This window comes from Condylura cristata, unplaced genomic scaffold, assembly GCF_000260355.1.
Source record: "Condylura cristata isolate star-nosed mole 26May11 unplaced genomic scaffold, ConCri1.0 scaffold00030, whole genome shotgun sequence".
NCBI lineage: Eukaryota > Metazoa > Chordata > Mammalia > Eulipotyphla > Talpidae > Condylura > Condylura cristata.
The window spans coordinates 17099234-17121126 of NW_004567131.1; the positions used below are offsets into that span (position 1 = coordinate 17099234).

The 21893-nt window shown below is 35.3% G+C and overlaps 1 protein-coding gene across 1 annotated transcript in view; it reads left to right on the top strand.

Moving 5' to 3' along the window:
- The window catches only part of CDC123 (cell division cycle 123), a 39043-nt gene that overhangs the window by 12256 nt on the left and 4894 nt on the right, over positions 1-21893 (top strand). The window contains exons 5-11 of the mRNA XM_004691251.2: positions 726-821; positions 2891-2997; positions 11407-11455; positions 14392-14467; positions 15869-15991; positions 16867-16895; positions 20661-20789. Of these exons, the coding sequence (XP_004691308.1) occupies positions 726-821; positions 2891-2997; positions 11407-11455; positions 14392-14467; positions 15869-15991; positions 16867-16895; positions 20661-20789 (609 nt within the window). The remainder of the gene's footprint in view (positions 1-725; positions 822-2890; positions 2998-11406; positions 11456-14391; positions 14468-15868; positions 15992-16866; positions 16896-20660; positions 20790-21893) is intronic.

Here is a 21893-nt window from a genome sequence, read left to right on the forward strand (position 1 = left end):
GGGCAGTAGATATAATGGTAGAGTGGCCATAAATGACTTGAGAGACTCTGAGTGTTTACTTTCCCTCACGGCAGCTGTTCTCTTCCTGTTTGAAGACACTTAGAATGTTTTGGTCACTTTACTTGAATAAAATGTGCATTTTAAAGTCAACCAAAAAGGAAAGAACATTTTTGCTTGACTAAGGTCCTATTTTTGAGTTTTGTTTATACTAAAACTTGCCTGGAAATAGCATTGCTTAGTTTACCATATAATTTATTTTTCATTCTCATGAAGCTTTTTGGGGAAATGTCCAGAAGTCTTCTGCAAATGGAAAAGCTTCTGTTTCTTTAACTTAAGGTGTTTATTTCTGAGAATTGGAATATATGTATGCATGATAGGATATCCAGCTGTCTTTATTTGATTGTGCTTGTTTTTTAAAGTTACTATAAAAACCAGTCATCCTTCCTCACCTCCCAGGATACATAATGCTGCCTTTTTATAGCTTTCTAAATTTTGATTGTTTCTGAAAATGCCACTTGAACACATATAATTTTTTTCCCTTTTTGATAACCGTTATCTGAACATTGATTTTACTGACCAGAGTTCAGGGATTCTGATAATAATTTGTATTCTAAGTTACTTTGAATTTAATTAAATTACTTGAATTTAGTTACTTTAAACACCCTAAATAAAGTATTTTTGATACTGACTTGCCTGAATGATTTCTTCTTTCTCTCTGTATACAGGCACCAGAATTTCCTGAGTTCACAACTAAAGTCCAAGAAGCCATCAATACCCTGGGGGGCAGCGTATTTCCTAAGCTTAACTGGAGTGCCCCAAGGGTAGGAACATATCACTCAGCTTCTCATTATCTTAATATTTGTTTTGTTACTCATTTTATGTTATACTCAACAAAGCATCTAGTTACATTCTTAACACAAGAAAACTGCTGTGGAGTTTATTTTTATTTTCCTCAATTATTTTATTGTCCTGATTGCACAATAAATTTTCCTAGTTCTGCAGAATACTATATATTTTGTCAAAAGTCAATTTCAATCTCTTGTGTTGCTAATTTTGCTAGACATCTGAGAAAATACATTCTTTGCCCTTTTAAAAATTCAGCTGTTCTTTTTAACAGAGAAATTTTTCTCTGTTGGAAAGTAATAAAATGTAAAATGTCATTGAATCTATAAATAGCAGTCTGAGAAATCAACTTATTTTCTTAAATTCTGTTTTATTATTTTAACATTAAATTAACAAGTTTTGTTTTTTTTAAAGTTTGTGTCTGTGGAAAATTTCACTGTTTTCTCTTATCCAGTAGAAAAAACAGTTTTATGTAAGCAAAGCTCATTTAAGGAATCAGGAACTTATTTGCATTTTCAAAACCTATGTGCATGTCTTCTACTGAAATGAGCCCTAAATTGAACTTTATTTTTATTTTTAGTTACTAAAACTAGTTACATATTTAAATTTTCAGAAGACCTAGGAACTTGTTACAGATGCCAGTAAGTGCTCTCACCTGTTTTGCTTTTGCTTTGCCATTCTCACTCCTCAGAGGCAGCTGCTTCCAAGTATTTTGATTCATCTAGTTATTTTCCTCTTCTTTATTTTTCAGTTTTAGATGTTTATCATTGCCCTGTTCCAGAGCAGCTTCAGCCCCCCTCATCTCTGTCCCCACTGCTTTCTATTCCAGTATTCTCATTATAGTAATATTTGTCCTTTTGATTGGACCAGGGTTTTGATTAGATCAATGTTAAGTATTTTTATCCTGATGATAATGATGCAAACACTATGTACACTTCTGACATGTACTATGCTACAATTACTTAGGTTCTTCCAGTCAACATTTTGTTGTCCCTGGATTTAATAATTGTCCTGGTTTTTTTAGTGGAATGGTTTTCTATGTATATACTGTTGTTTCAGTAGTGTTACATCACTGTGTTCCATATACCACTTGTAACTAGAATTTCATCATCATCTTTTCACTATTAGAAATGAAATTGTGATCTAGATAATCATGATTCTATTACAACGATGCAGGCAGGGAATAGCAAGTGTTATGGCATGAGTTATTATAAAGAAGTTATTGAAACTTATTTTTGTTTATATGTGAGCAATAATTTTAATTGTCCCTTACTCTGAATTGTATTGAGGCTTTCCAATTACAAAGGGTAGATTGTGTGTGGTTTTAAGTTATTCATCGATTTGTTACTTATTGAGTGCCTACACTTGCACTACTTTCTTTGATGTAGTATGGATAATTGAATAGTTTTGCATTCATATTTTTCTTACAATTATGTTACTATCCTTTAAGAAGTGTGTATTTTCAATGATTTACTCTTATCATTTCTAGACATGTTCCACTAAGCTTTTGCCTTATGCCTTCTGTGCCTACTAGTAGCTTTTTTTTTTTAATATGAGATATTCACCAATTCAAATGATGATTACTTCAGAATATTTAACCTCTTTTTTTCCCAGACTTACTAGCTGGGAACTGCTTTAATCACCAGACTTCAGGAGTTGTAGCTGAAAGTCCCTAGATACAGGAAGAAGGAAAGATCTCCTTTTTTATAAAGAAGAGCTGGCCATATTTATTTCTTTGCACCTTGGTCGCCTACCTGAAGTGTTCTGTGCCTTTTAGTACCCTTCTGTCATTCAGTAAGAAAAACATAGGGAAGTGCTTATGCCTGAGCTGTAAGGTGAGGCCCTAACCTTTTAGTATTCATAGCTGAATGATACGGAGTGTTACTGCTATTTGTTGTTTAAAAGTCTAATTTGACTTTTGATAGCATAACTAAAAGTTCTTACCTAACTTTCCTTTGAAATATTTCACTTGACATAATACACATTACTGATTGTGTGTGTAGTCCTAATGTGGAATATATACTAAATAACATGCTTTGTTATTTAGGATGCCTACTGGATAGCTATGAATAGTTCTCTGAAATGTAAAACCCTCAGTGACATCTTCCTACTGTTCAAGAGTTCTGATTTCATCACTCGTGACTTCACTCAACCGTAAGTATGTCTCTCATTCTTCCATGTTATTGGTCTCAGAACTTGTAAGTTTTTCTACAGATGAAATTCTACTAGATCTAATACTGCTGTAGACAATAATAGCTCCATACAACACAACTTTTTAATGTTCTCAAATGACCATTACAGTATACCTTCTTTTCCTTTTATAGTAAATGCTGTACTGGAATATCCCTAAGGACTTTATGTATCTCTGCCTATTAAATAATTTGGGAACATTTTATTTTATTATAAAACCAGTATGTGCTTATCTTAGAAAAACAAAATTGGGACTATAGCAAAACACAAACAGAAAATGTAAAGGCATTCATGATCTCACACAGTTGGTTTTAAGTACTTCTAGAATTCTATGCATAGGTTTAATATAGATACACTTGTCTCTAACAATATTCCTTTGTGTGTGTGTATATATGTGTGTGTGTGTGTGTGTGTGTGTGTGTGTGTGTGAGAACTGGAGTGTGGGCCAAAGGTGTGAGGGGTTGATGAGAGGATTCATCAGAGACAGAGTGGGGAGCACAACAGGATGACTGATAAGTACACTGCTGAGGGGAGCAGCAGGTGAGACAGGAGAGATCTACCATGCCATGTAGCTGGGAATCAGGCTCAGTGTTTAGTGGTGACAATAGGCCACCAGGGACAGCCCATTCCAACATTTTTAAACAAAAATGGGCTTACACTATTCATATTGCTTAGTAGACTGTTTTTGCACTTACTAGTAGATAGCAGATATATCTTTATGTGTCATTAAATACTTAAAATCATTGTTATTTTAAATAACCTTAAAAGTGTATCAATGCAAACCTATAGCATAATTGGTTTGACCAGTCCTCTTTTTTTAGGTAGAGTCCTTCACTGAATAATATCCTTGAGTTAGACTGTTCCAGTGAACTTTTGCCTAGGATAACTATCTGAAGTGGAATTGCTACTTTCCTTCCTTTCCAGCTACTTGATAACTAAAGAACTTGACTTGTTGCTGTTTTCTTTATAGGTAGACAGAACACCTGCTGTTGAGCTGTCAGTAATCTCTTTGTTTTTTATGTTCTGTCATCAAATATAAGTTATTCTTAGAGATTTCTCATCCTGCCCCATCTTAAACAAACCAATTATGCCAGTTTAATCTTAAAACTGATCTTTAAAATAAATGCATATTACAAAATCTAGAAGCTGGTGGATGGGGGTGAAAATATTGTACATACCTGCCACGTCTTCCACATTCATCTAGTTTCATTTGTAGCTGTCAATTTGCAAGTTAACTGAAAATAGTTTTACATAGGCAGAGATTAGATTTACTGAGTTACAGCTGATTCATTAATGAAATTTATTGATTAAATGCTGCTTTAACCTGCCTAAACAAAAGTATAGTGTTTAACAGGTTTGAAAATTGTCTGTTTCTAGGGTTAAGTCAGTTGCTCACCCAGGCCTGCTCTTTGTGTTTTTCTGACTGGTATTCTTAGCTTATTGGTTTCATCTTTGGGTTTATCACCTAACAGCCAGAATTTTGCTGCTATAATTCTGGGTTTTATATGAACATGTGACATTATCTGAATCAAAAATCGGTGGGATGTGTGTATTTCCTTTTATCTTCTGTATGTGAGCAAGTAAAGCATTCTGGAAGTCTCCCAGGAAACTTCTTGACAGGCTCATGGCCACATAGTTATTAGTTACACAGCCAGTTGGCAGAGAGAACAGAGTTGCTGTGGTTGATTTGGACAAGGACTGTCAAACTTGAGCATGTATCAGAATCACCTAGAGGGTGTGACAAAACAGATTGTTGGGTTCCACCCCTGAGTTTCTGATTGAGTAGGCCAGGAGTGGGACTTGAGAATGTGATTTCTTTTTCTTTTTTTTAAGGATTTATTATTTCAGAGTGGGGAGCAGAACAGGCAGATCGATGAAGTACACTGAGGGGAGTGTGGGCAAATCAGGAGAGGTCTGCCTCGCCCATGTGAATCACCTCCAGGGCTGAGAATCGAACTCGCACTGAATCAGCTGTGCTAGCTTGCAGTGCTATGTCCTAACCTATTGCGCCACCAGGGAGGGCCCGAGAATGTGATTTCTAACATGATCCTGATTCTGCTGGTTCAGGTCTGCTTCAGAGGACTTCTTTAGTCACATATGTATTGCTGGGATCCTATAGGGTGCCACAGGATCTAAGCAATCACTACTCTTTAGAAGTATGCAGGCTGGGAGTAGCAAGGGTGTCTGCCACAGTTGAAACTTGGTTTAGAATATTAAATAATCTTTTATTTATCTTCTTCCTCAAAGGGTTGTTGTACAGAAGACACTTCAGGCATGTTTAGCATAATCTGCCCAGATTATACTTGCTGACTGAATTATTTGCCCAGTTATAAACATCCTATGTATTAGACTTGAGTCACAAGGCTGATTTTATTGATGATTGCTTTAATATCTAATGCAAACAAAAAAGAAGCCAGGTTCGGTGACTGAGTAAAATACTTAATCCTTTAATTATTTCTCTAGGGTTTCCTGAGTAAAAGACAAATTTGACTAGTGATCAGGAAATTTATCAATCTAAACTGTAATATGTTTAATATAATGTATTCATTTTTTCTTAAGATCACATAACTACTTATAAATCCTAAAATTCAGCAGCAAAAAGTCTTTTAGTAAAGTTGTATAGTGTAAGTCGACCTAATAGCCATTACCTTGTGTTTTTTTTTTTTTTTAAAAACCTTAAAGATTTACTTATTTGTGCATACAGAACTGGGGTACAGGCCAGAGGCTCAGGGACGGTGAGAGGCTTCACCAGAGACAGAGTGGGGAACAGAATAGGCAGATCCATGAAGTACCCTGCGGGGGGGAGAGCTGGCGGGTCAGGAGAGGTCTGCCACACCATGTGGTCACCTCCAGGGCAGGTGGGAATCGAACTCATGCGGAAGCGGCTTTAGGTTCTCAATGCTGTGCTTTAACCCGCTGCGCCAACAGGGAGGGCCAAAGCCTTGTGATTTTTAAGGACTATCTAGGTAACAATCTTTTTCTTTAGATTGTTTTAGTTTTAGATAATATATGTGATTCTTTTGAAGACTTCAATAAAAGTTCTAATGAACATATCCAATCATTCTTAGTTCATGAACATTACTTTTTCTTTCCTTTGTGCTATGGTGAAAATCTAAAGAATGGAGTCTCTACCAAAATTGTTTTGTTCCTGGTGGAATAAAAGCTCCAAAACTGGAAATTCTGATGCTTAAGTTTTCCCTGGTCTCTACATTTTTCTTTTCTTTTTTTTTTTTTCTACCCCAAACTTAAGATTTTTTCTTATGTTTAAGAGTCATTTACTATGTAAGAAGGTCAGGTTTTAAAAAAGTTATTGGTGAAGATTACACCTTAGTAAAGATCATGACATGCCACTTTTAAAAAATTGTTGATCTTATTTTCTGCCATTTTACAAAGTTTTAATTATGATGGTTTCTCGTTGTTTATAAAAATGGTGAAATTGTGATCTCAGTGAGTAAGTTGTATAGAGTAAACTTAACATAGGTACTGTTCTCAAAGTATATCAATACTACCAAGCTGACTTGCCCAAATTAGAGACAGAACTCACACCATTTGAGTAGCTGCTATTGTAAATCTAGCTAGCATCTTACATCTTGCCCCCAGCAAATTAAGATTCACTTTCAACATGTTTTCCACTGAAGCTTTCTCTTGTTTCCACTTTCTTCTGGATTTTTCTTGCACAATATTTCTGAGTTATTGTTATATAGTTACAGTGAATAAACATTTCCTTTCTCATCCTTTTCCTTCAGTGTTTGTAATAAAGCACAGGATATATTTCACTATACTTTCTGTGTTGTACTGTATTCTTTTTTTCAGGGTCACTGCACTCCCCTAGTTGGACACACATGCATCATTATCATTGAGTGTACGTTTGTTCTCTTCAATGTTAGACCCTTGGAACAATGTGATAAGAGTTATGTGTTTATCACAATAAAGTTCACAGGAAAGGGTTTATCAATCTTAAGATATGGTTAGGGTGTAATGAGTATGCGTGTTTACAGTGTGACCGTTTGGCTGGTTCAGTAAGGAGGACAATTTGGGTAGTAGCTAGAATATAAAAAGAGACAAAAAAAAGATAACATTCTATCAACCATCTGTGCTAGGATGCACAGTTTTTATGGTTTTGACTAGAACTGTATTTTCTTTTCCTTCTTTTTTTGCGTATTTTTTATTTGATTCTCTTAAAATTTCCATTACTGGTTAATTTCAAACTGAACTGAAGAGGTACTGGCGTAGTTTTATGGTAACTTTCACAAATTAAATCTTTGGTTTTTATTTTCTCAAAATATTTACTGTTGTATATTGAGAATAGTCTGTAATTCACATTGTAGGTAATGTGATATTCATTATTTTAATACTATTTATGCTTGTTATGAGTAACCAGAATAATTGAACTTACCTGCCAAGATTTATGAGTTTAGCATTCCACATTGGAATCTCCTTTCTTCCTAGATTTGTAAATGAGTGCCTTTGAATAACAGGGCTTACATCTTGAAAATTTCAGTCAAAAAATTTTACAAACTCTTATAAAATATATGCTGAACCAAGAAAATATTTTAGAAGATGTAAACATTTTCTAGAATTTTATGAGTGTTAAGAAAACAGTATTCTTATAAATATACATAAAGTTGGCTATTAAATTTTAATAATAGCTAGCTTATTCAAGTTGGTAAAGAGCTTCAAATGAAATTCAAAATGTTCTTATTTGTAATTATAAAAACTGTAAGGTACAATTAGTTTCTGTTTTAGCTAAATGGTTAGCTGAAATAACTTGAAAAATATTTTGTTACAAGCATCTAGAAATGCTGGGTAAAATTTAAAATGCTAGATGAAATAATATACCAATAGCTGAGTTCACAAGAAATGAAAGCTGGTTATGAGAATTAAAAACTCAGTTACCTATGTAAGTAAGAAGGTAAATTGGTTATTGAATATGAGCTATGTAATGAGATTTTATCCTAGACACAGCATAAAAAATGAATTGCAATTATGCAATAAAGAGGCATACTGGATAAAATATAACTGGTAAGATATTACACATATATGATAATGTCTCTGGACAAAGGAATTGGTCTGAGGCCCCTTAGCCTGATCTTGTCCCCACAAAAAAAGCAGGTAAGTCAGCAGTGTTACCAGTTGCTGTCTATTGCTCCATCCCCTCAGAGTCAGAGGGGTGGATCAAGAGGTCCTGCTTTCAAGCATCGGAAAAGGCTCTTGAGACCCTTGCATCTAGATTGAAAGAGGACTCCACAGACTCTGGTGAGGGCAGGCAAGGAGTCAGTGTTTATTGGTTAGTGATGAAGCTCTAAGGGAGACCTCTTTAGGCAAGAGAAAGACTCCTCCCGGTACTGGGGCGAGGCACCAAAAAGGTTTTAGAATTGGGGCTTTAAGAACAAAGGAATTCAACTTTATTAGCAACAGTCCATTTCTTGTTGTAAGTGTTGGGCACCATCCCGCTGCAGCTCAGTGGTTGTGCAAGGCTCTGACCATCTCCAGCGTGAGCATGTTATGGAGGCTGTGTGCTCACAGCTCCAGTTTGAACTGGTCTGGGCTCAAAGTCTGTGACTCCTTGCTTCTGGGTCTGCAGCTTCTTTTTTTCCTGGAAAGATAGCTCTGAGGTTGTAAAAATCAATGTGCCAAGGAAACTTATAGAAGCACAAAAATTTTGTCTGTCTTGACCCTGTCCCACTACACTTCTGACTAAATAGGAGTTCTAGAAGGAAGAAGAGAAAATGAGGGAAGAGTCCTGTTAAAAGAGAAAGTCAGAAATGATTAAAAGATAAAAATACTAAAGAAAAACAAGTGTCTCAGTAAGAAACATCTTACTGTCATTGTAAAAGTCAGAGGTAAAGAGTTCTTAAAAACTAACAGAAAGGGCAAGCTGTGTAGATGGAAACTTCAGTAAGACTGGCAGATTTCTCAACAGAAGTACTGTGTCATCTAGCTCTGCCTCTGCTGGGAACTGCTAGAGTTGTTGGAAGGTAGGATGGATAGAGCTGATTATTTCTCATTTTTGTAGACAGCTAATAAGTCTAGAACCTGGATTGATTTTTGATTTTTACTTTTGGAATTCTCTAACAATAGCCCAGATTCCAAGGTGACCTCAGACCAATTCATATTACTTCCTACTTCAAGCATAACTTCCAAATGTTACTTAAACTTATTTGTGGTGTTAGGGGAAATACTCGGTATTGCCACATACTTTATGCCTTTGCTCATAAGTTTTTAACCTGGTATTATAATTTTGTGTTACATGCTGAGTTGGGATTTAAAAATTTTACTAACTCTTCCATAGTGACTTTACATATGTATTCAGAGAAGAACTGTAGGTGTAACTGCTTTCCTTGGTCAATGACTTACTGTTAACCACTGAGGTACTGCTTTCTTTTGGCAATTATGAAAGCGTTATTTTTGAAAATGAAAGAATTAGTTTAGTTTTTTTTTCCATTTCAGATTCAAGTTTTTTAGTCATCTGGTTCAGCCAGATGCTTTCAATAAAGATATTTCAGTGTTTCTAATAGAATACACATATTTTCTACTAGTATTCTCAATGTAGTAAGTAGCCTTGATTTTAAGACTTTTTTTTATTGCCTAATATGGAATTTGGGGGCAGTAATTTACATAAGAATTACAAAAATGCAAGTATTGTTGGTACGCGTTTTCTTACTCATTTTGCTTTTCAAACTCTTCCATTGCAGATGGAATCTAACTGTTCACACACCTTCTTTGAGGTGTCTTGGCCAAGTACCTGGAAGTTTTATTGGTGACCTTTCCAGTTAGTCTCAACTAGATGGCCGAGCATTTTCCTCAGATACTCGGCCATCTGGTTCATCATCTTAGTAAGATGATGTCTTGTATAATAGTCTCATATACCTCATATGTTCTCACTTTTACCTTCTGAAACTTGTCAAGTTTTTAAATAGTATTAAATGTTAAACCATTTAGTACTTTTAAAATGTTATAAAATGATATTACTTAAGTGCACAGTATGAGCACTAACCAAGGATTGAAATCAATATTCGTAGGAATACAGAAGCATTTAAAAAATTAGAGAATGTTTTCCTATAACATTTTAAAAATAGGTGGATGCAGACCCTCAATTTACTGTTCTCTTTATAGAAAAATATGTTCACAAGAGCTAGTCTATTATCAGATTTAAATATATGCCACACCCATGGTTAAAGTCACAATTGAAAAATTAAAATGGTAATAATTACTAGCACACTAAAATTTAAGGTGATGCTATTTCATTTTGTTTATTAAAACTTGCCATTTCTCTACTTCCATCTAATATCTTTTAAGACACATTTAAATTCAAATAGGCAGGTAGTTTTTTATCATAATGTTCATTACATTATTGTTAGTTGGAAGCTTAAATATTAACTTTCAAAATAAACTTGAATTAACTTCTTATAAAAGTGATACATGCATATTTTGTACCTTTATGTATATTTTAATTCCTCAGATTTAAAAGTCAAAATAAAAGTAATGTATATTTGATATAATAAATATAACAGTATTTTTTTACAAGCATTAGTACATGCTTGTTCTTGTCTTAAATTCACAAGTACCCTTCTCTTTCTGTTGAAGAGAGTCCTTTGAGGGGAAAGACCTCCCCTTCTCTCTCTCTCTGTCTCTCTCTCTCTCTTACACACACAGACACACACACACACACAGAAGACAGAAAGGTAGCTGTCATTAGTCTTTGTCTTTCAACGTATTTTTATTTCCAGTCTTTTGAAATTCTTTTGCCTTTTTGTTAGAGTTCCCCTCTAGACTAGCATCCTAAAGGACAAGGGATTCTGTCATTTTATCATTCCCAGTGCCTAGCCCAGTCCTTAGCATAGTAGACATTTAATAAGCAATACAAAAAAAATGTTCATGAAATATAAACTTAGGGAGTAATAATTCTAGCAAATGTTATTTTAAATGGCATGTGGGAAAGGTTTAGATTTAACTTTAGGTAGCTTTTTGGGCAGGATTAATATAAGTAGAGAAGTGGAAAAACAGTGAGAATGCAAAGCAACAGTATTGTCCTGTCTTTGTTTGGAATAGACAATTTGGTCACTTGGTCTCTGTAGCTTGGGTACCAAATCAGTCTTTCCTGGGTCTTAATTACTTTATTTTGGTGGGGAAAGGAGGCTGGAAAATGGAGATTATATTAGCACATATGATTGTTTTGAGAACAAATAAAACATTTCAAGTTCCCTACTTAGCCACCTGATTTCAAGTGGTATTTAATATGTGTTCACTGAATTTAATGAATTAGTCTTCTGTTTCTGGATGCTTTTAGTAAACCCTTACTCTCAATTAATTATAAATAAATATGTACTAATACTTACCAAAAAGATTCAATTGCCTTTCTTTCCTTCAAAGATTTATTCATTGTACTGATGACTCCCCAGATCCTTGTATAGAATATGAGGTAAGAAACTTTTCTTAAATTGTGATGAAGTGATAATTCTAGATGAAGACATGTTGAGAATTGCTATGTATTCTTAAGTGATGTGAGTGAAATTTTTTGGATCAATTTCTCTGGAAACCTCAAACCATTGAATTTTACAATTTATGGAATATATCAAATGAAAATGTTCTCTATGTGTTGAATATATGTAGAAGTAGTGTGCAAATGCTACAGTATATACATATTTTGCAATGAAGCATATACCTCTATATTCACTACACAGCTTAACTTGGCTATACTTTTATCCTCATGTGCAAGGCAAGGCAATTATCACCAGTTTACCATTAAGACCTAATGGACCTCTTAATTTTTTATTTTTTATATTGTTCACTCATTTCACAAATTATATACAGAAGTGAGAATTAAAGGATAGTAAAAAAAAAGCTACCTTATTAAAAATAGTAATAAGAATTCAAATAGAGTAGATTCAGGTTTTTATTCCCTACTTTCCAGGTTTTGAAGTATTTTCCATACATATACAGGCACACTCAATCATCCCTAATGTTTAACTGTCAGAAATGAATTAAGAGTATAGTTTCCTTTTTAAAGCTAACAGGTTTCAGTTACATCCCTGGTAAGCTCTTGCTTATCTTTATGACTGGCTCTTCTTGCACTTGGATTGTCAAAATGCAGTACTTTTAAAAACTCTGACAGCTCCTCATTTGTTGACTAGAATATGGCCATCCTTGCTTCATGTTGTGAAATACTTAAATGCTTGCATTTATAACACCAATTAGAATTTGTCCAGGGATTTTTTTAAATGTTGTCATTATTTATTTGCTTTTAGTTATGCATGTATATACCCATGCTTTCAAAATTTGCCCACTGACTCAGTTTATCAAGTAATTTCGTTTTGAGTATATATACTGGCATATCTTATATGATTATGCCATATGTGGGACATTTAATTTACGATTTCCTAGGCCACCCAAACAATCACTAAATCTTTCAGCACTTGTAATTGAGATTTTTTTAAGAGAAAGGCCAAAAAGAAGTTCAATAATAAAATGCTTACCTCCTGTATACATGGCAGATATCCAGTAAGACTAATTGACCCTTGTTGCTTTAGATACCATCTCAAATAGCTTAGTTAAGACTATGGATGTCAGGGAAAGAAAGGGAAAGTTCAGTTAGGGAATTTACATGGGAAGGTGCAGCAAACAAAAGGTATGTAATTAGTTCTGTAATAGAGATCTTTATATATCATTTATGAGGTTTTTTTTTTAACTTAATAGCAGAGTATAAGCATTTTCCCAGCTCATTAAATGTTTTGTAACATTTTTTGTATGTATATATTCATGTCTGTTGTTTTACTAAACAAACATCAACTAAACACTGCTATATCTTCACTTCTTTGTACTGGCAACACAAAGATGAAAAAGATTTGTTTCTCTCGTCTTACCCTGCCTGAGGTATAATCTATGTTGTCATCATCTGCCTCTACGATCCATTTCACTAGAGTTTGATCTTCTGGGGCTATGCCACCCAGTTTAAAATTCTAGGAAATGAAACCCAGTTTAAAATTCTAGGAAAGTGATAGTATGAGCATAATTAAAATGAAAAATGTTGCAAAGAGAACCTTATGCTTCTGTTGTATGTAGAGGACATGTATGCATGCTTGCATATACTGTAAGTTTTGATGTTCTTAGAAATTTTGAGGAAGATATACAAGAAATGGTCAAAACTGGTACCTCTGAGAGGAGGAAAAGGAGTAGGATAGGAAAAAGATTTATTTTTTAACTTCTGTATTTTTTAATCAATCACAGTATGTGTAGTACCTATTCAGAATAGTTCAATAAAAATAATACAGACATTTCCAAAAACTTTTAACATTTCTTTTTTGCTTAAGTCAAAGTTACTACTATAAATAATATGTATGCCAGAATATATTATAAGAATAATGTAATATTTTAGTTTGGGGTTCTTTAATAACTTCACCCTTAAAACCACAAAGCTTGACAACACTCACTGTAATGAAAAATAAAATCAGTGCTCTACAAATTTCTAAGGCATTTTTTTCACAATGCAGGTTTCTTTTTTTATGAAAATCAACTTAGCGAAAATTTTAAAATGTAAGAGAACTGTCACCCAGATGTATTTGCAGCATTAACAATGTGGTCTTTAACTCCCCTTTCTTGAGATGTGTGTGTGTGTGTGTGTGTACATATACACACTTCATAAAACACATTGCTTGACTTTTTTTTTTCACCCGAAGCATAGTGTGAGCATTTCCCCTGTTCATGAAATATTTTCTGTAACTGATTGTTAGTGGCTGTTTGTCTTACATTTATATTTGTTTCACTTATAAATGTAAATGTTTTACATGTCATCTATTAAGTTCTGCTGTATGTTCCATACTTGGGAATTTGTACATATTAAATAATTATAATAAAAGACCTATTTATAACTTGAACCACTGGTGAAAGTGGTTTACTTTAAAATATGGAAAACTCATGAGAAGGTTATAGTGATTTTTTTGTGGTGAACCAGATGCTTTCATTAGAGCCAAGTTTTGGTGCTTGTTACAGATTGTGCTTGAGGTAACAAATTTGAAATTATTTTATTCCTTGATATTCTTAAAGGATTGAAGAACATAAATTACAGAACATCTTAAGGCACAGTATTAAGATTTTACTTCATCATCCTTGTATGTTATGTTAAGGCTCTCAAAATGATCAGCAGGACGGAGATGCATTTTATCATAAGGCTTTTAACACAGTTAACCTTGCTTTTAATTTACTTCGTACATCTTATATCAAGAATGACTTATGATGCCTCTTTATAAAAAATACATTGGATCATGAAAACTGTTAAGATACAGTTCCCAAAAATTTATCTTGTAGACTGGTAACTCTCTTGTTACATAGTTGTATTACATTTTTCTCCTTTTTCTGCAGCTTGTTCTTCGAAAATGGTGCGAATTAATTCCTGGAGCTGAGTTCAGATGTTTTGTCAAGGAAAACAAACTTATTGGTAAGGTTTGTTTGTTTCATGTCCATGAAATAATGATTAAAAGAATACATACTTAATAGAAATAAATTTCTAGCAATTATTTGGATGGGCTAACAATCAGTTTTTTGGTAATAGATGCTACTTCTCACCAATAGGTACTACTCTGGAAAAAACTTTATTGGCAAGAATCCTGAGACCACATTCCACTTCCAAGGAAGACAGTATTGTTAATTAATCATGTCTGTCTGGATTTCAGAAATGGAAATCCATTTACCATTCTCTTAGGATATGTATGATAGTACCTACCTTCCCTTTAGGATTTTCCTGTAGTATTAGCAACACACTGCTTATTTTAGGTATCATAAAAAGTCAGGTTTTTAAAACTTTGTGTCTATTATTGGAGCACTGTTTATTATTCTAGCAAGAGAAAGTATTTAGAGAAATAAGGGCATTATTTAAAAACAATCCATTTTTCCTCATATAATTTTTTTGTTTACTGTTACTCAAGTCACATATTAAAGACAAGTTGTTCTTTTTATGTCTGCATGTTTTTCATGAAGTAAAATTTATATTCAGCCAAATAAAGTATGATTTGAACAGAGTCAAATCAGCACTATTTATTTATTGAATGTGATATTGACATTTGTGCCTAAAAGTAACTTTGGTGTTAAATGTATCATATTGTCAGGTACCCTTGAAAAAAATACATATATATATGTATTTTTTATATATATATATGGAGAGAGAGAGAGAGTGCACGCCAAAGGGATTTAGATTGGCATTAAATCAGGAAAATCAGGAAATTGGATGGAAGCTCTTTCAGAGCAAAAGTCCTTTTTCCTAGGAGTAGAGTAATTGAGGGAGTTCTTACAATAGTTCCTTTTTGTATTTGGAATATTATTGGCAAGTTGCTCTGAAGAAAGGAATGTTTACTTTACCCTGGCTGGTGAAGGCAGGGTAGCATATCTGAGTAAGAAAAATGGTCTGTTTCTGTAAAATACAGTATGCATTTGGGAGACATATGGTAAGGAACAGTTTATGTTTTCCCAGAGAGAAGAATACCAATTTGTAGAGTCCATTGGACAAATAAAAGAAAAAGTACTTGACCTCCACTTTTTATATAATAAGCATTTTTATGGTTTCAAATTCTTTCCATTGTAGTAAGTAAAAATAACTCCTATTTCCAAAGTAAGAATGAATGGCAGTCGCAGTTGGAAATTTAGGATTCTACTGTCCTTATGAATCTTTACAACTGATAAATTTTATACCTCTGTCAAATGCCCAGCAGTATTTAATGCAGCATTCATCTGATTGGTCTTCTTTCCAACTTTAATGGTTTTCTCAAAAAAAAGATTTAAACCACATTTTGGTGTTTTTGAAAAGAATAACATGTAATAATGGTATAAAATGTTTTCTTGTCAGGTATTTCTCAGAGAGACTACACACAATACTATGATCATATTTCTAAACAAAAAGAAGAAATTTGCAGATGTATACAAGACTTTTTCAAGAAACACATACAGTATAAATTCTTAGATGAGGATTGTGAGTATTTTTTCAGTGAAATGAAATACATAATGTTACTGAACCTTACTTTACCATGGCACAGTATTTCAAACTGGATTTGAAATACTATTTTAAACATTATTAGCTACTTGGTATTGATGATGGTTTGTGTGTTAATTTTACCTTACTTTAATATTGAGATAGTAACTCCTGTTACTTAGATATTTTATTATATATTTCAAAGATTCTGTCTGCAGAAAACAGTGTTTCTGTTATTAGTACTACATTCTTTTGACTCATTTACTTTTCTAACTTCTTATTTGAATAATCAAACAGCACCTTTACAATGTAAACACTTTTGCATTGTTCTCAAAAATTGAAAGTATGTTGTGGAGAAGGGAATGTTTTCATGCATCTTAAATTTATATCTGCTATAATTTATAATTTTCAACTTGCCCAACCTAGGTATTCTAACAGATTTTATCTAAAAAAGATTAATTGTGCCATAAATGTAGCTAGATTTTATGCTTTGATAGTATAAAGTTTACTCTTTCATTGCCTGTCAAATAAGAAAGTGGTTGATGCTCCTTTCACTAGTACATATATTTGTTCATAATAATAAGTTTGAGATGATGTCAGTATTTGGTTTGAATTTTTAATTAAGGGATTATGGTTGAGGGTTTAAAAAATGAAAACAAAATTATTTAAATAAAATACTGCAGGATATTTTTTTTATGTTGGAAGTTTCACCTTTTAGAAACATGATGTCCTCAAGGTTAGTTAATTATGTTAGCTATTTGAGTCACAAATAATAAAATGCATTTTTAATGCAAATAATTAAAATGCCTCAAAGGAGGCTTATATCATGAAGATAGTAGTTGATTATTAACTTTGAGTTTTTTTCTTCCTTACAGTTGTGTTTGATATATATAGAGACAGTAGGGTAAGTAGAAACTTTTCCACGTGTTTAAAAGTCAGAACTGGCCATATAACAATTAGAATATTAGGCATTATATGTGTCAACGGGCCACTGGTCATCAAATATTTCCTCAAACCTGCTGAGGTGTTTGAAATCCATAGTGGTTGCTAATTTCCCCTTAAAATGTACTAAACATCAAGCAATATACTATCATCGATAATTATGTGTCATAAATTTCTGGATGATTTTAACAAATGACCAAATGGGCACCATAAAGTCAACTTTCCACTTTTGTCAGGAGTCTGAACCTATTTAAAATAGTTCAGTTTGCACAGTTAAATGTGGCCAGGAATTCTTTTTAGTCAGCTAAAAGATCCATAGCATGATTTGAGTCTTTAGTCTAGAAATGAGCATTTAGTACAGTTTACATTTTTTCTTAAATCTTAAAGTTTAGTGAAAAAGAAAACAAAAGCCTGATGCTAAACCCTACAGCAGAGATTTTAATGTCAAGACATACAATCTTTTAAAAGAAATTTGGATTACTAAATGTCCCATGATTAGTGCTCATTGATTTAGCTATTAAAAAGATAACAGGTGTGTTTTCCAAATATGTTATCCATATGTTTCCCAAATGTTACCCACAGATCTCCTTCCTCTCCCCTATCAGCCAGCTTTGAGTCATATTTTGGTCATATCACCAAATGACTATTAACTGTTAACTTCTGTTATATCACAACACCCCCCTATTCTGTTTTCACCACTGTCTTCTAGAGTTTAAAGATGAGTTATATTCGAGATTTGGTTAAGAAGAGGAATGTTTACTTGGAAGTTTCCTCTCAGTGGAACAAACCTTAGAAAAAGGAAACCAAGCTTGTGGATTGGAAGGGACAGCAACCTGGTCTGATGGAGACAGTCCAAGGCTGCAGCTGACTCTGCCGCTAATGGATAGACACCAGTCATGTCAGACCCCTCATGCAACTCACTGTTTTTGACAGCTGTGATGTGTCAAATGCCTTGCTTTTACCAAGCGTTTCCAATAGGATAATCTCTAATTTTTAATGGAATGTGGCTGGTAACAGACAGAGTCAAATTAGAATCAAATCAAGTGCATTGTCCTCAGTAGGCAGCTCAGGAAGGCTTTATTGTCATTTAACTAAATGCCTTGTTTATTCCATATAGCCCTCTGAAATATGCATTGTTTGTTCCCATTTTAGAGATTAAAATTGAAGCAATTACATTTATAATGGCATTTGAAAATAAGGAATTTGCCAAGGTCTTAATATTTTCCTGGCAAATGTCCAGATTGACAGTGATTCAGTAGGGCTGGCAGGGAGGTGCAGATATGTAACTTGCATGAATGTCTTAAGTTGGATACAAACATTAGTAATTACTGCTCTCATCTTCAGAACTGAAAGTAGTTGCGTGTTTTCAAAGTGTGAAACATGTCAGGATAAACACCCAGTTTCTGAAAAGAGATTTAAACCATGGTTTAAAAACATATTTACATTTACTCAGTGGTATTTGCATAGTGTGTTAGGCACTTTCCTGAATGTATAATCTTAAGCCTAAACAACTTTTTTTTTTTTAAGATTTATTTATTTATGCATACAGTACTGGGGTACAGACCAGAGGTGCAGGGGCGGCGAGAGCATTCACCAGAGACAGAGGGGGGAGCAGAACAGGCAGATTGATGAAGTATACTGCTGAGGGGAGCAGCAGGCGAGACAGGAGAGGTCGGCCACAGGAGAGGTCTGCTGTGCCATATAGATCACCCCCCGGGGCCAGGGATCAAACTTGCACTGGAGTGACTGACCAGCTTTTACTGCTGTTCTTTAACCTGCTTTGCCACCAGGGAGAATCCGGGTCTGCTTTTTTAACTGTGGTGGGGCAAGTGGACTTAATGGATAGATTCCACCATAGTTATCATACTGTGGACACACACAAAAAGGTTTAGTAATGGATTTATTTACAAGGAGAAAGGTAAAGGAACAACCCAGGGAAAGAGAGAGAGAAATACAAGTTAACTAGAATATCCTACCAGTTCTGCTCACCTGGACTCCAATAGCACACTGAACACCTATCGGAGAGCCAAACGACCAGATGTGAACCACCAGGCCAAGAGACCCCCAGAGCCCGCATGTCTGGTTGCTCAGCTCCACCCTCCTTCTGGGTGGGGCAGGGAACCGGAACTTCCCCTTTTCCTAAGGACCACCCAGTTATACTGGCATGGCACAGGTTATGGGCAAGCAGGACACTGCTGCCCCACAGAGGGAGAGAGTGGGTGGAAAGAAGCACCTGCATAGGCACAGGTGGGCAGAGGAGTGGTTGCCCCGAGCTGGCGGAGAGACTGCCCTGATATATACAGCGTCTCCCTGGGAGGGGCTCATTCCCTGTGTGCCTAGGTTGTTGACTTTGAATAGTTTCTGAAGAGATTCCTGATGACCTTTGTCTCTTTGTCCTTATCTTTCACCTCTTGGATTTGAGCTTCAGACACAGCCCAACAGTCTGTTGTCTGCTGGGAACTCCTGCAGCTATTCAGGCATCCCGGACACAGACTTGGGTTGACCTTGATTTTATGGCTTTGTCAGTTGCTGCACTAGCCCCTTCTACCCATCCCTTTGTGTGACTCAGTCTTGTGATGCCTCCCCTGGTTCTTTCCACCATCACATCTGATCAAGTAATCAACATAGCTACCGCACATTCTAGAAAAAACTAATTCTCAGCAACAAAATGCTACAGTTATATAAATGTTTCAGTGAGAAACAAGAGAAGCAAAGAAAAACCTTCAGGAAACTCTTACTAAATGTCACACATATTTCTCTGATCAAATATGTTGATTTCACTTTCTTGGCAGGATTTTACAGATCATCAACTCTTTTATGTCAGCACTGCCACGTTATGCCAAGATAACCCTGATTCTAAACTCAATCTGACAGAAGTACTGTTTCCCTGACGCTAGAACCTATTGGATTGCCTACCAGCTTAGAGTAGGAGATTAAACTTTCTTTTAAAGTTGATATATTTTTTTTCATTTTTCCCTCTGTCTAACATATAAACTGAACAACCATATTAAATTTTTTTTAAAGATTTATTTATTTATTCGTACAGAACTGGGGTACAGGCCAGAGATACGGAGGGTGAGAGGATTCACCAGAGACAGAGCGGGGAGCAGAACAGGCAGATCGACGAAGTACACTGCTGAGGGGAGCAGCGGGCGGGTCAGGAGAGGTGTGCCGCGTCATGTGGTCACCTCCAGGGCAGGCTGGGATCGAACTCATGCGGAAGTGGCTTTAGTTTCTCAGTGCTGTGCTTTAACCCGCTGAGCCACCAGGGAGGGCCCAACCATATTAAATTTAAAGAAACATGCTTTCAGTGTGTTTTTTAAAAATTCAGCCTCCTCTCAGGGGTCAGGAGTGGCTCTCAGCTTCTAGAGGAAAGGACACAGAGACACCCTTGATTGAGAGCCCTACGTCATGACACTTTGGATGAACTTTTTTCTAGTTTTCCCTTTTTTCCTGCTTGGATTTTTTTCACTTAACATTCTCTTGTATGACTAGAGGGAGAAAATGGAATGTCTGTTTTTGTTAGGCTTTTCTTCTTCCGTGTCAGCTCTCACAGGTAGCTGTTTGATTAAACTTGGGGCCCTGAGAGAGGTTGGGGGCCTATGTTTGTAAATAAGTTAAACTGTTTCTTAGAATTATCTTTTGGGTAAAATACAAAGATCTTTGTGATTAGATTGTAGACTTTAGGTGTTTGTTTTTATTCTAACTCATTTTCTCTGTACTGCAGGGAAAGGTGTGGCTAATTGACTTTAATCCATTTGGTGAAGTAACAGACTCACTACTGTTTACTTGGGAAGAGCTGATATCTGGAAAAAACATAAAAGGTGATTTTAGTGAAGGAGATGCTCTTGAGCAGGTAAGATGCTAAAAAAAAAGGAGAGACCCGACAGAGACATAAATGAAACCTGTTAGTCAGCTTAGTTTGCTTGTTCCACAGGGCAGATAGACATTGCCCTTAGTGTCCTGTAATGGGTCTTCATAGTTGCCCATGGGGCAGTCAGAAAAGGGTGTGAGTGGTGATTCACTCATTTAACCCTCAAGAAGTAATGGCCATCTGATATATAGATATATTTTTTAATTATTACAAAAGTTTATTTTTACATCATTTTGCACATTTTTTTTTCCATCTCAATTGTAAACCCCGTGGGTTTCCCATCACCAAATCACCCGTGTGCCACCACCATAGTCCCATGTGATATTTTTTTTTCTAGTTAGTTTTCTTTTTCGTGGCTTCTTCTGTCTTGGAAAAATCCTTACCCCAGGTCATCCCCAGCTGTTGACACTGCTGGAAAGAAAGTTGCCCAGCTGCTCAGGTGGGGTCCCTTCACAGTCACACCTCCACCTTCCTGGTGGAGGAAGGGGATGTGTTGTTTCTGCCTTCTCCTCTGTCATCCACAGGGGCTATCTCACTGCAGCTCCTCTCCTCAGATCTTTCATACCTTGTCTTTCCATTCCTCTCAGCAGATGATTTCACTTCCTCCTTAATATGAAAAGATAATCCAGTGGCAACAGCCCACTCCATGGAATTGTCAGCAGACCTAAGACTGACCCACAGCTTGTCCCAGTCTTTCTTCACCTGCTCAGTTTCATTTAATCTGCTTTTCTCTTCTCCATTCGCTTCCTGTCTACCAACCCTGTCCGTACTTAATCATGTTCAGATACCTCCCATGTGAAAATAAGACCCTATGCATCCCCATCTTCACTCAGTTTCTTCCCTCTTCTCATCCTAACAACCAAACTTTCTTTTTTTTAATATAATATGTTTATTTTTACATCATTTTGTACATTTTTTTTTTAGATTTATTTATTTGTACATACAGAAACTGGGGCACAGGCCAGAGGTTCAGGGGCGGTGAGAGGCTTCACCAGAGACAGAGTGGGGTGCAGAACAGGCAGATCGACGAAGTACACTGCTGAGGGGAGCAGCAGGCGGGTCAGGAGAGGTCTGCCATGCCATGTG